The sequence below is a fragment of the Thermobia domestica genome, chromosome 17 (assembly GCF_964235325.1).
Source record: "Thermobia domestica chromosome 17, izTheDome1.hap1.1, whole genome shotgun sequence".
Classification (NCBI taxonomy): Eukaryota; Metazoa; Arthropoda; class Insecta; order Zygentoma; family Lepismatidae; genus Thermobia; species Thermobia domestica.
This window is the reverse complement of record NC_137470.1, coordinates 179945720-179961514: the sequence shown is the minus strand read 5'-3', so window position 1 is coordinate 179961514 and position 15795 is coordinate 179945720. Positions and strand designations below refer to the sequence as shown.

Below are 15795 nucleotides of genomic sequence, written 5' to 3'. Positions count from 1 at the left end.
AGATTTAACAGATTTTGCTGGTTCTGTAAATAGCGGAATACCAAAAGCAGATAGGTGAATTGTAATAAAAGTATCACATGCAGAATTGTATTGTCTAGTTCACTACGTTTCTGCTTTTCGAATATTTTTATTAGTTTTGAAGATATTACAGAAAAACTAAAATTAGCGGTAGTTTAATTTCGCTGAAGTGAAGACCCTTAAAGGAGGTCCTCGTAAAGTGAATCTGAACTCATGAATGCTACTCCTACCCTGAGAAACAATTTTTTAAGGCATTACGAATTAATTTCGTGAAGAAATAACTACATATAATAAGATAGCACATGATCATTCCAGACACATCATATAGAGGCACGTTGTCAATCTGTACGCAATAATCTGAGCATGCGCCAAAGTAATAACATGCCAGTACGTCTTAAGAAATCATTTAAATCAAGAAAAGTGAAAGAAAATATTTGCTTTTTTAAAAAAAAATCACGGAATATTCTCAATCTACGCCAATTTTGGGAAGTCGCCTGTGGTACTTAGCCCTAATATTCTTTAATTTTATAGTTATACAAAACAGATTACTGCTAGTATGCACCAAAAGAATGTCAACTGCCTTCCGTGTTCACATACTCGATTTTAGTACCACCGCATAGCGATTTTTGTTTGTTTTCTTTGATACAATGTTGGATAGAAATAGGACAAGTTCTAATTTAGAGCAGTTGTATCAAATGGTGTACCCAACGCAAAAGTTGCATACAACTTGGTATCATAGATGTTCAAATTCCACTTTGATGAAATATTTGATACAATATATGATGGAATATTTGTTCGTCTATAACGGGCTTTATTGAAACAAAAGTGTGGTATGACAGGTGATGCTAATTAAGGTTAGCCTACACTGTTAAAAATACTTTATATTAAATCTGAGATACCATTTCTTATCTGTGCACCGAGAATATCTTTTCTCAGAAACAACAGTTTGTAACTCTCATTAATGAGAAATGAAGAAAAGTAGGTGAGGTTGTATAAAGCAAAACGAGAAAATATGCTGTTACTTTCCTTATGAATGAGAATTGCCGAATCTCATTTCTAAGGTATTATCAGATAAGAAACGGTTTCTCAAATTTAAGAAATTATTTTTGGTGTCCCGACAAAACGTACCAGCGACAAAACGTACCACTTGAATTTTCGCGACAAAACGTACCACTTTTGACGACCTGTCATAAATGACAACCTATCATGGATTAATTAAAGCATTTCTGATATTTATTTCACGACAAAACGTACCACTTATATAAATTACAACCTGTAATGGACTAATTAAAACATTTTGGACATTTAATCCGCGACAAAACGTACTACTTCATGTTAAGAAACTACTTCCTCATGAACAGGTAAAACAACGGCAGTATAAGGTTGAGAAGAACAGACAGGTAATGTATCGAGTTGTCAAAGTGCAGAAACTCATTGGTAAAAGAGGGCTCATTTACAGAGGAAATGTAGCAGCCTATAAACTGAAAGACACAGCTATAGATCATGGAAACTTTTTGGATATTATTCCTTTCCTAAGCAAATTTGATCTTCCACTTAAAAGTAATTTAGATAAGGTCACCGAGAAGAGTCATATACGAGGAAGTAAGCAGGATAGTGGTCGCATAACTTTTACTAAACACGGTGAATTATGTTTTGAATGCTATCAGCACACTTATCAGAGAAGATATTTCGAAAGAAGTCTCTCAAGCTTCAATATTTTCTGTTCTATTAGACACTACTCAAGATATAGTAGTTTCAGGCCAATGCTCTGTTGTTTTACAATATGTTGTTAAAATGGTTGTTAAACAAAGTATTGTTGTCATTGTAAAATGCATATCTACCACAGGCCAGTGTCTTTGCGGTTTACTGCTGGAAATTCTACAGAAGTTGAACCTTGATATTAAGAAGTGTATTTGAAATTCAACCGATGGCTCAAGTAACATGCAAGGACAATATTCGGATTTTTTCAATTCACCTATGATCAGTTACACGTGTGATTCAGTTTATTTTGAAATGAAATGAAATGAAATCTTTAGTTTTACGTCCCACGGTTATGCCGGTTAGGCTAAAGGAGACGGTGATGATGAGAGATGAGTGAAATGGTGGAATGAAGAAAGTGGGAGGAAACGGGAGAACCCCGAGAAAACCCACGAGCACGATGTTTGTCCACCACAAAGTCCACACGGCGCGAGCTGGGATCGAACCAGGGATCAGTTTATTTTGAGTTTAACGGTCCTTTTACCAGCGAGGCTATATGAGACGGGACATACTGATTTACGGGAAATCCGAAGAACATGAGCTCCCGCCGGGAATCGAACCCAGGTCTCCCACGACAAAGGCTAACCGCTTAACTACTAAGAAACTCAGTTACACGTGTGGTGTTACGCTCATATACTCAATCATGTCATATGTGATCTGACAAAAAGTTGCATTGATTCTGTGTCATTGTTCTGCTGAATGACTGTGCGATATTTATGCGTGAGTCTCATCAGCGAATGTACATTTGGAAGATCAAATGTTAACAAAGGCGTCTTACAGTTATTGCGGAAACAAGATGGTAGAAAACACACTGTTTTTTAGAAAAAGTTTGGTTATTTTTCGAACCCAAAAAGTGCTTTGTATATAGAGTTGACCATAACAATTAAGAAAATTGCTTCTACAGAAAATATCAAACCAAAAGCTAGGTGTAAAGCGAAAGGATATATAAAAGATCTTCTCAAGTTCAAAACAATTCGGACAGCAGAAATGTTCCTTAAGATATTTCAAATGACGACCTCTCTGTGAAACTATCTCCAAATAGAGGGTTCTGCTAGTGTAGTCCTATCGGATGGTGCAGACTACTCTGTTCCAACTGAAAGAGTAGAGAGGTGATTTTGAATCCGTTAAGAATGCAGCATTAAGCTTTGCAGAATGGGTCAATAACAAGTTTGAAGACTTAGAACGTGATTTCTTTTTTTCTATTGACCTGTCGACAATTCGCCTTCAGAGATGGACAAAGATTTTTCCTGTGAATATGAAGATGAAGCTGCTTCTATCCAATGACCAGGAATTGCATCGAAGCATTCAATACAATATTGGACATGGTAGTTTTGAGTATTTCTTCAAGATTCAAGAAGCAATGTACTTTATGGATTATTTGGACCCTAGCCACTTCAACCAAGTAACAGAACTTCCAGACGTGCCTTTCGATAAACTTACATATTTTCTGAAAAGATTCAGTTAAGAAGTTTCCAAGGATACTATAAATGTATTCTCTTGGACTTTTGAAGGACGTGGATATCCTTGAAAGTCGGTCTTGATGACGAGCACAACCGAAGAAAAATGACTGTGCTGATGGTGCAAGTAATTCAGAATTAGGAGAAAATACATTTGTTTACAAGGAAAACAAATGCAAAACGTGTTGCAAAATTGGTCAATGTGCTGCTTTTTAATTGTGCAGAATTGTAATTTGTGCAGTAATACTTAACCAGGTTTCCAGCATACAAATTTTTATTGACTTTGCCCGTAACTCAGGTAACATGTGAAAGAAATTTTTCAAAATTGAAATAAACTGAAATACATTAAAAATAGGCTAACGAGTACTATGTCTCAGGAACATTTGAAAACCTTTTGTTGATGTCTATTGAAAACGGTTTATTAAAAAATATTTCGAATGCAAAAATGATAGATACAGTAGCATCAAAAACTAGTACACTAAAACATCTGCTAATTTTGTAATATAGTATACGTTCTCCTTGAACTTCATATAATATTTTGAACAATTCAGAATAATATACTGATGAAAGAATATCAGGTTTTAATTGCCAATTGTTAATACTATTGACTTACTGTAGAAAGAAAACTGTGCAATTGATTTGTGACATTGAGATGCTGGTGGCCCTTGTGGGAGAAAGCGCCTGCGCCCCTCTAATAATGCCTATTCGTCCCTGGACCAAAGCCTGGATAAAGTGTGATGGAAATCAGCAAATATTCAAATATTCAAATATTGCTGGTCTTGGTCTGGCGAGAATCTTACAGGTATGGTCTTGGTGTTGCGAGAATCTTGTAGGCATGGTCTTAGTCTTAGCCTTAGTCTTAGTCTTGGTCTTGCATCGGTACTTTTCTCACCACCAATCTGTTCAACTTTTAACCTTATTTTGGCCGATATATATATATATATACTTATATACCGTCCTATCAAGTGGTACGTTTTGTCGCCTGACATTATTTGATGGCTGATTGGAAGACTCTTCGCAAGTAGCCCTCTAGGCAAGTGGTACGTTTTGTCGCTTGTGATTATTCAAATTGTTTTTAGAAAACCCTTCACAAGCAGCCCTCAGGGTAAGTGGTACGTTTTGTCGCGTATTCATTATTTTTAACGGCCTAGGTTGCCTGAAAATACGTGAAAATTTCATTAAAGGAAAAGTAGAAGTTGCCCACGTCAGCTTTTGTACAGTGCTGTAATAATTTTATATTTTTTGTTAATGACAATACTAGGAAACAACACACATTTAGTTACTCCATACATGTTTATTGGGAAATATGTATTGGGCCAGCAAATAACTGGCAGATAATGGTATTTGATAGATATTGGTAGTATTTGATAGGTCACGGTACTCTTTAACCATTTGTAAAACAAATATAAAGAATGAGATTACCATGCTTGCTTGTAACCTAGGGATGCTTGGTTGCAGGAGTAATAACTGAGATAGATCCGTTAAAGAAATGTTGACACGAGATAATAATGACTTATATGGAATATATTTGTGAATCAAGATATAAATCAGTGATATTTTTGTTTATAAATCTTGTCATTAACATTCAATATAATTGCCAAACATTTGTACTTGAATGGTGTTTCGGTTCTCAAGTTTTAAAACTAAAATCAAAGCACGAAGTGAACACGCAAGGAATATCTACAGTGACAGGTAAGAGATATGTCCACTAATTATCAAGATAATATTAGCACTTTGAACCCCAACGTGGTACTAGTACCAACGCATTCAAGTAGTCCTTGCACTTTCTGTGGTAACAGTAGCACAAGATGCGAAGCGAAATTCAATAAGGAACCGTCTGCATTATAGATGTGAGCTTTTCCATCATTCGATAGGTGAAACCTTCTGGTTTACCAAAACTCCATTGTATATGTATGCTGTCCATGTGTCCATTCATCCGTCCGGAAAAAGAAAACACTTAAAAACTGCTTGATGGATTAGCATGAACTTTGGCCAGTGTATGAAGGGTTAAAAGATGGAAATGCAGTTTGTTATTGGAGGTGATGCATGCGCTGCAAGTGGAAGAAAGGAACTATTTCCAGATTTAACATTCATCAGTATAGAGCAGAAAGGTACTCGAAAGCGAGAAGCGATTTCCTGCTATCGATTAAGCGTTTTAAGAGTATGTTTAATCTCTATTCTTAAGTATCCACTAAAACCGGAAGTGGTAGAGATATGCTAGAACTTCCGGTTTAAATATTGGTCTAAGTAAGAGCGTTAAGGTATAGTGAGAAGCTTTTTTTCTTGAATTGATAGAGCGTTCAATGCGTATGTACCATCTTATCTCCCAACCCTCACCTTAAAGAGGAAATGTCAGAAATCAACGTGTTCCTGATTTATCGATGATGACTATAGAATAAAAACGGTTATAGGTAGGAAGAAGCAGTTTTCTGGAATAAATTAGGGAGCATTTATCCAGACTTTTTAGGGGAAATTTTATATTCCCGCATTTTCTTAAATATATAGGTGTAACATGTACCTAGGTGATAAATGTGACTTTCTCCTGAAACTTTAATTCTCCCTCCTTGAAACTGAGAACATTCCATACAGCACTGAGTTAAGTGTCTCAAGAACTTATTCCACCTCCACCGTAGCCACCGATATACAAAGCCTGAGAGCGCTGACGTCACGAGGCTCATACGTAATAACCGGTAGGGCCAAATCTTGTTAATATCGTACTTTGCTTGTTTGACGTTTTATAGTTAATTGTGAAAATAAAATATAATTGTAATCAAAAGTAAAGCAATTGTGATAAACGCATTAGAAGATAGCGTTGAAAGTAAAAGATAAATCAATATACTTAGCTTAATCTTTAAATATAATAAAAAGTTCATAACTTTAACAGTATCTTTGATTTCATAGCTTCATCTATAGTATAAATAGAAGAGATTAATTTTGAAATCTGTTTCTCTTGCCTTTGTAATTTATCGAGAAGGATCGTAAAACTCATAAGTGACAAAACAATTATTTATTCTTGCCCGTGAAATAAAAGAGTGAATTACATGTGTACTATAGCCTGGTAGGATAAGAGAGATTCATTATTATAGAGGGTAAGCACCCAATATGAATCAAAAGTTCTGAAATGGGCTTTAATTGAATATGGTACATCCAGACACCTACAAAAATTATGTTTGCAAGGAGTGTGCACAGTGAAACACTGAGAGAATATGTGTACAAATTTTTAGTACATAGGGTAAATGAAATGAAATGAAATCTTTAAGTTTTACGTCCCACGGTTATGCTGGTTAGGCTAAAGGAGACGGTGATTATGAGAAATGAATGAAATGGTGGAATGAAGAAAGTGGAAGAAAACGGGAGAACCCCGAAAAACCCACGAGCACGGTGTTTGTCCACTACAAAGTCCACAGTGGTTAGTGCATAAGGTGCATTATGAACATTGCAAACAGCTACACCATTTACAATACCTGTACTAAATTAAGTAAATGCACTTGGAAAATTAATCATTTTAAAATTACATGTAAGTGGTTGAAAAACAGCCTTAATATAGTGTATCAATTCTATCATGGTTATTTAAATTTTTGAGTACGTATTTAGTTTGATTTTTCTCATGAATGACTTGCCGGTGTTTATTAAGTTGGATGCAGATATGGAACCTAGTTCGAAATTGACTTTAATTATTTACCCTTCCTTTTTCACCAAGAAACACTTTTAGTACCTACGATCGCGTTTAATATGCGGTGTTGCATTCCTCAATACAAATTCCTTCAGGAAGACATAGGCGTTATTACTTAAAAAAAAAAAAAAAAACGCTTTTATGGGAAAAATACTCAGGAGCTTATGGTATGTAGTCGCTTTGGGTAAAGTTCCATAGCTAGTTACCCCGGAGTACTTTCCGTGATGAAAGAGTGGCCGCGATTATTTGACATAACAGAACCTAAGCTAATTCAAGGTACTATTACTACCAAACTACTTATTACATAGTATCACTGGGTTAATAATACTTATATACAAATACATAATAATATAATAATAATAGGCCTACATAGTAATCATACTAATAGTAAGTCACTATACTAACCATAGAACATAGGGGTTGTTAAATAGTAAGCACAGTACAGGTTGTTAATTACTAATCATTAAATTATTTGTATAATACTACTGCTTGTACTATTTTTTTTTTTGTATCTATGGAGATAGTGTGCGAATTGAACAGTTTTCCTAGCGGGGATGAGTTTCACCCAACCATCATATGTAAACTATATACAGAGAATGGGGAAAGTTATCCCTGCCAAGGATGAATATTATCTTCTCCAGAGGGAGGATGAAGTGTTGACAGATGGGGGAATTCCTGGCATCCCGCTGTCAATTTGCACAGTGTGTGTGGAGGGGCCTGAAGAGTAAATTAAATTCCGTATTGTATTAGGTTCTATACAGTACAGCAGGGACGTACGTAGGGGGTAGGTCCTACAAGTAGTGTTGTATGCCGAAATATTCTAGACATATAAATTACGTACTTTTACCTTTCGAATAACTAGCTTGAAGGCAAGAAAACATATTATTTTTATTTCACGAAGATCGTTTTACCGGTTTCCAAGTTATAATTTTAATAACAACATAATGAAGTTTTAAAAAGGCCGCCGAGTTAATTTTTCGAAAGTTGGGACTAAGTTAAATCTATTTCTAGTACTCAAAGAGGTTTTGCAAAATTTCATAATGATCGTAAGAGCTATTATAACTTAAAATTTTGTCATCTACAAATAATGCGACTGGACTAATTTGAGGTACTTGAATCTTAGCTAAATCGCTTTCTTGTACGCTAAAATGCACGTGCACAAAATATCGTTTGGATAGTTTGTTCATTTTGAAGCGCCTGAAAATTCCGCTAAAGTGATTTGTGGTAGTTGAGCGATAACTAAATCGCTTTCTTGTGCGCTGCAACGCATTTGTACAAACTTTGTTAAAGGTTCTTTTTGTTTTTGAAATATAAGTGAGGCGTCCCCGAGATAAAACACACTCGAAAATGCCGCTAAGCAAGTTTTGTCAAAGGTTTTACAAAATTTCATGATGATCGTAAGAACTCTTTTCAGTTAAATTCCCTCTCCCCCAAACGAGTTTCGAAAACTCCACTGAACTAATTTGAGGAACTGGAAACTTAGCTAAAACGCTTCTTGTACGCGAAAATACATTTGTGAAAAATTTCATTTACATAGTTTGTTCATTTTGAAATATAATTGAGGCACCCCTAAAATGAAGTGCCCAAAAATGCCACTAAACTAATTATGGGTAATTGATCCATATCTAAATCCTTTTCTTGTACGAGAAAACGCATTTTCACAAAATTTTGTGAATATTCTTTATTGCTTTTGTAATACAAGTGATGCGCCCCCAAAATCGATGCGTCCAAAACGCCACTAAAAAAGCTTTTCAAAAGTTAAGATCAAGCTAGATCGATTTTTCGTATCAAGAAACGTTTCACCACCAAATTTCATGTAAATTGTTAGAAGCGTTTTCAATATAATGGGCTTTCAATTTTCCTTCATTGTAAAACGAGAGCCCTACCGATGATGACGTCACATTTTTGTCCACAGGCCTGTACATCGGTGGCTACGCCTCCACTCGTATCTCTACCACAACTGGATCTACTACTACTTCTAGTTTCAATATTAATTAAGAAAATATAACGTCAAACAAACCAAACTTCATCATGTGGTATACACATAATACAGCTGCTTTGTCTATGCATAACACAGATGTGTGCTCTTTCGATGTGCGATAATGTATAGTGCTATCTCTAGGATAACACTATAATTAAAGAAAATAAGTAAATGCTAAAATTGCCACATGATATTTTACTTATGCCTGTTTTCGTGTGGTTGTTTTGCATTCTGAGAGTATATCTATCTATCTATCTATCTATCTATCTATCTATCTATCTATCTATCTATCTATCTATCTATCTATCTATCTATATATCTGTCTGTCTGTCTATCCAAATTCAGGCCAACAACTTGGGGAAGGGGCAAGGGGATATATATAATGATCGAAAATGACCTATATTAGTAACGAATTCATAGTTTCCGGGGTCGCTGAGATGAACAGTAACACTTCCGATGGTATTTAAATCCAAATTTATCCCTTTATATCCAAAATGAAACTATTGTCCCCGTGCGAAGAACAGGTATTCATTTTTGTGACATGCACCACAGACCACACACAACTGAAACGTTTGAACGTGGTGACTTCATTAATTGGTATTTTGCAACAAGGATGGATAAAGTGTGACCGAGTGGGATTTGTAAATATTATCCTCGATCTAGGCCTCTCACTAAGGTGGAGGTAATTGAAATGGTCAATTATTCGGGTTTGATTTTTAGTTTAGTGTCCCTTTCAGCAGCGAAGCTATATGAGACATCGACCTATAGCTTAATGTGGAATCCGAACCACATGAGCTTCCGCCAGGAATCGAACCCGGATCCCCCACGCCAAAGGCTCATACTCTAACCGCTTAGCCGCGACGGTGCTCTGTCAATTATTCGTATTCTGATGATTTCGGTATTGACAACAACGAATTCATCTAACGTTGACATGTTGAAGTTGAAGAAGAGAAGTGTAAGAAATTGTGTCTGTATAACCTCAGAGGACAGAACACTTGAACACCACCTGGAAGCCTTTCAATCCCCCGACACAGTGGTAGCGCGGCATTTAAATATCATCGAGCTCAAATTGTTAATGAAATTTTAATAGCTAGTGGAAGAGGCCCACTCCAGGTCTGAATCTTTGCACATATGAACTTTCTGTGCACATATAAATACTGTTTTATTCATTGCATTTAGCTCTTCTTTATTCCTTCTTTTTTCCTTCTTTTTAGCAATTGCAAGTTCAACAAGGGGACCCGGTGAAGATTATTTTGACAGGCAAGTGTTAAAGTTTCTAATTTTATCATACAAAAACGGTTATACTACATTATTTTGAATTAAATGTGTATGCGATATGCTTAAAACAGTTATAGCCATTAACTGAAAACTTCCTCGATAAAGATTTGCTACTACCAATAAACTAAACCTTCTGGGTGTTTTCTACAGAAATTATTTTTACTTACAAGGGACATCACTTAAGTGTCCCGCTCCGATTTCAATGAAATTTTGTTTTCTGATAGAGGGCATTTATGAATTATTTGTGTTGACAGACATTTTTGCCACGGTACATGTTTTCTTTTTATATATAATTTTTACGAATTGCGATGTGGTTATTAGAGATTAGTGCAGAAGTCCCTTAATACCCTTTGTAAACGGAGTGTTAATGAAAAAAAAAACATGTAGATACATATAAGGCCTAGGGAGACGTCGCATGGTAGGTATGACTTTGACGGCAGCCATCTTAAAATCCGCGATTTTCAATTAAGGTCAAGTTATTTAAATCAGAATAGGGTAATATGATATATAATTTCGGGCTAGTATTTAATCAGGGAAACAATGGTAAAGTTAGTTTTAAGATACGCACATTTGGGGAAAAGTTATAGGCATATTAATTGTTTATATTTACTAAGCATGTGTTAATTCAACTCAAATTTAACACAGGGCAGTGGTTCCAGCGTGACTACCACTATGCGGTGTTAATACAACACAGACCCCGCGATGTTGGCGATTAACACAGGGAGTGTGTTACAGTGTTAATTGGTGTTGAGCGGTGTTAAATTTTGATTTGTGTTAGTATTTTCGATGTTGATTCGACACCATGTCAGGTTCGATAGTATGGGGAAAAGTTGAGTGTTACTTGTGCCGGTGTTGCACCACAACGAAGAAAGTAACACAATGTGTAGTGTGTTAATTATTTTGTGTTAATATTACACCATGTCAAGTATCAATATGTCACAGTCCCTGTGTTATTTCAACATCATTTTCGTATTATTTCAACAGACAATCTGTGTCATAATTCAAGATCAACGCCATATAAGTAACACAGTTTTGGTGTTAATTCAACACTGTCTGCGTTAAAATTCAAGGTCGGACCACCAGATTAACACCATTTTTGGTGTTAGTTCGACTTCACTTCTGTATTACTGTGACACCTATTTCGGTGGTAAAATAACTATGTGCGGTGTTGATGTAACCATTTTTCTGTGTTGGAAAAGCTTGTGGTGTGCATACTTATGATTAGTGAAGATTATACTTTTAAAATAAGAATAGTAAACTACAGAACACTTCATTTAGAAAACCTTCACAAACTTTTTCTGTCGTCCTCCCCAACATTTATTGTGAAGTATTTCTTAGTGTTGCAAAACTCAACCTTCACCAATATCTTGATCAAGAATGATAGGAAACTGCTTCCTATATTCTTGTAGTATGTTTGCCTCTCAATCGTGTTTCTAGTTGTTTTCCGCCATTTTTGAAATACAGTCCTAGCTGTTGACTAGTGAGCTCTGCTGCAGTGTAGAAATGACACAGTAATACGGTGTTGTTTTTCGCTGTTGACATATTTCTTCAGAAAAAATATGTAAAACAATTGAAAACACATCGCGCGCTTTACACGTTGAAATTTTGCTTATACCTAGATTTGTTTAAGTATTTCTTTCTACTGTGTTTGTCTGTAGTTTCAGTACATAAGCCTTTATAATTAGATGCCCAATATATTTGGTAGTCACGCAGAAACAACACCGAAGATTCTACACTTGTGTTAATTTAACACACAAGCTGTGTGGCATTTCAACTACCGGCATTTGACACACAACTCCAAATGGAGAGTGAGTTTTTCTAACCACCTGCTTGTGTTATAATTTAACACAATCGTGTTAACACATAGGCATGTTGTTGAAATAACACAACGATTTTTTATAGTGTATGTTCGTAAGTCCCTTACCTCCACTTCTAACCTGCGTACTAATGATAATAAGTGAATAAAAGCTTCGGTAATACATATTATGCCTAGAGACAAGTGTTACGGTAAGGTTAACCTTGACGGTAGCCATCTTGAAATCCGCCATTTTGAATTAAAGTGAAGTTTTGAAAATTGAAAACCACAGCATGTGACACCTCATTTTAAAAGCATTTTTCCCAAAATGCCAATGGTATGCTTATTTTTGGTTTATAGTTCACCAGTATGAATTTAGGACTGCTTCTAATGTGCAACAAACTTGCATTATTCGATCTTTCAAATTAGCAACACTCCTAATTTTCACCGCATGTTTTAAGATTCCAACTGGCACTTTGCAGTTGTTGCCATAGCTCATGTTTTCTAAATTTATTACATTTTTGCAATTTATCAGTTGCAATTTATCAGTTCCTGAATAGTGTTGGAATAAGCATCCAGCAATCTTTCTGAATTTTGAAGACTTGTCATGTAATTATTTATTTCCTATGCCACGTAATTATTTATTTCCTATGCCTGCCCTTAAAAAATTCGTTTACTGACATGAATCATCACACAACGAAAGAACTCCAACTTTGCATTCAGGTAATACCGAAGACTTAGCTTGTAATGGATAATAGATGAGAGGAGAAATCAAATGAAAATTCACACTGAAAAGGAAAACGAAATATGATTGTTGTGTAAATCAATGGTCTTTTGTTTTATATTTATTTCTTTATTATTTATTTATTTATATTCTATTGCAATTTTTTAGCTAGTCAAACAAAAATGTCATTCGTTTTCTAGCGATTGTTGTTGAAGGTTCATATTTGTAAAATTTATAATCACTTTTGATCGGGAATTCGATTAAGTTACACTTCTTTATAAACAAGTTACCTGTTTTCATATGTTCATGGTACAAACAACGTGTTGGGACAGTTATATTATGTCTCTTTGATATTTTCTATTCGTGCTGTTCTTTAAAATTTGTATTTATTAAAAATATTTTATTCTTTGTCGTTTGCGCAACATGTAGGCTACATTTTCTGATATTTTTGTACACAAATAACAACAATTTGTTGTAATTTCATTTGTATTTCTTTACGTCACATAGGTCCATAGGCTTCTCATGTATTCTGGTTTGAAATAAATAATTACATTGCAAATCTTCAAAATTCAGAAAGATTGCTGGATGCTTATCCCAACACTATTCAGGAACTGACAAATCGCAACTCTTAAAAATGTAATAAGTTTAGAAAGCATGAGCCATGGCGACAGTTGCAAAGTGCAGTTGGAATTTTAAAACTTGCGGTGAAAATTAGGAGTGTTGCCAATTTGAAAGGTCGAATAATGGACGTTTGGTGCACATCAGAAACAGTCCTAATTTCATACTGTTTAACTATAGAACAAAAATAAGCATACCATTGGCATTTGGGGGAAAATTTACTATTAAAATGAGGTGTCACATGTTATGGTTTTCATTTTCAAAACTTCACTTTAATTCAAAATGGCGGATTTGGAGATTGCTGTCGTCAAGGTTACCCTTACTGTAACACGTGCCTCTAGGCATAATATGTATTACGGAAGCTTTTGTCTACTTATTATCATTAATGCGCGGGTTAGAAGCGGAGGTAATGGACTTACGCACACAGTAAATATAAAGAATTAATATGTCTGTAACTATCTTAAAACTAACTTCACCATTGTTTTCCTGATTAAATTCTAGCCCGAAATTTTGTGTCACATTACCCTATTCCCATTTAAAAAATTAGCCTTAATTCATGATGGCTCCCGTCAAGGTCATACCTACCGTACGACTTTCCCCTAGGGGTTATATATATCTACACGGTTTTTCTTTCATTAACACTCCGTTTACCAAGGGTATTAAGGGACTTCTGCACTATTCTCTAACAACCACATACAACTCTTAAAAATTATGAAAAAATAGAAAGTATGCACCATGGAAAAAAATTCTGTCATCACAAATAATGCATACATGCCCTCTATCAGAAAACAATATTTCATTGAAATCGCAACTGGACACCTTGGTGATGCCCCTTGTTAGTTGAGTCGTTATTAATGAAATATTAGTTCATGAAATGGCTAAAATCCATAAATTCGTCTACAGCGTGCATCCGATAATGCACAACTATGTAGTTAGTGACGCTGAATGAAATACATTCAACTGTTCATCCATTCTACAATCAAAATGGTTCTTTAGCAATAAGAGAAATAGCCGCGATTACGGACCCGTTCTTCAGTTGTTAGTAGTGAACACCTGCTCCAATACGTCGTAATGGATTTTCAAAAGAAGCGAGCAAATGTGAAATTTTGTAAATGTTTGGGAAACACGTTTTTGGAGATCTTCAAAATACAGGAGACAGTATAGATGTCTCTAAGATGAGGATTTGAAAAGTACTCAAATGTCATTGATGTTTTAAGGATCGCGATTGACTTAAATGTAATCTTGGAATGTTTGTAGTACTATCCACCAGACCAGGCTTAGACCCGAGTAACGTACCATATTACTTTTCATCAGGGAAAAATATATAAGAAAGTACTCATTAGTTTCGATATAGGAAAGAATAACTAAGAAGATACGACTTGTTTGAGAACTTCTCTTTTATAAAGACTTTGGCTAGCTGGGGGCTCCACCCCCAGAGCCCCGTGTTTGTTCGGCCTACGACCTAGCATCTCTTAAACCCAAACTTCTGCCGAGTTTCAAGTTTCTATTCCTATTTGAACTATCTAAAAGATAGGATTTTGTATCCCAAGAAAACGCACATTTAAATAGCATGGGAATTACTTAATCCTTTTTAGACCCATTAAAAATTAAAAATATTCACTTTTGGAAAATTTTCTGTCGGCTAGTCCCGGAGGACTACAATCGTGCCAAATTTTATCATTCTAATCCTGTCGAAAGTGTCTAAACATTTTGGGGTGTGGAAGATGTCCCATATAAATAACATGGGAAAGATTTTTCAGTTCCGCATAAAACCAATTTACAGTTGGGAATTTTTAAATTTGATTATTTATTTAGGTAACGCTAACAAAAACGTACGAGCATACCTAATTTCATGTTTTTATTCCAAGTACCTAAAAATGAGACTATAGGCTCAAAAAAAGCCAATTTAAAAGACATGGGGGAATTTCTTCATCCCCCTTTAGACCCCCTAAAAAGTATAAATATTTACTTTTATCAATTTTCCTGTGAGTTAGTCCCAGAAAGCTACAATCATGCCAAATTTCAACTTTCCATCTCAACCGGAAGTACCCCTTTATTTTATGTCAGTTCATGTAGTTTTATACAGCGTGCGAATTACCGGGGGATGAGGGGGATTTACCCCCCTCAATTGCATTTTGTTCCCCTTCAAACAAGTCACCTGAAGTATCCCCACCGGGGATTCTCGCTTCCCCCCCAAAGTATGCTTAGTATAACGTAAAATTTCACTGATTTTGGTCATTTCTTGTAAGTTTAATCTTCTAGCTGTATTTCGAAACTAGCGATATAAACTATTCAGTTTTGGTCATTTCTACTTACCACCTGATTACCCACTATTTCCAACGTTGTTTAGTTGAACTGTTTTATTATGACTACGGTTGTTACTTGCAACCGTACCTTCGTACCCTTCAGTTCTTCATCGTTGGTGAACTCGAATGTACTAAATGCGCATAACAAAGTCACATATGCATTTTTAAATACTGTTAGCGGTTGGCC

General features: G+C 35.4%; 1 protein-coding gene across 1 annotated transcript in view; it reads left to right on the top strand.

Moving 5' to 3' along the window:
* Positions 1-15795, top strand: part of LOC145674255 (uncharacterized) — a 74976-nt gene that overhangs the window by 42229 nt on the left and 16952 nt on the right. Inside the window, exon 10 of the mRNA XM_081744090.1 lies at positions 10102-10147. Within this exon, the coding sequence (XP_081600216.1) occupies positions 10102-10147 (46 nt within the window). The remainder of the gene's footprint in view (positions 1-10101; positions 10148-15795) is intronic.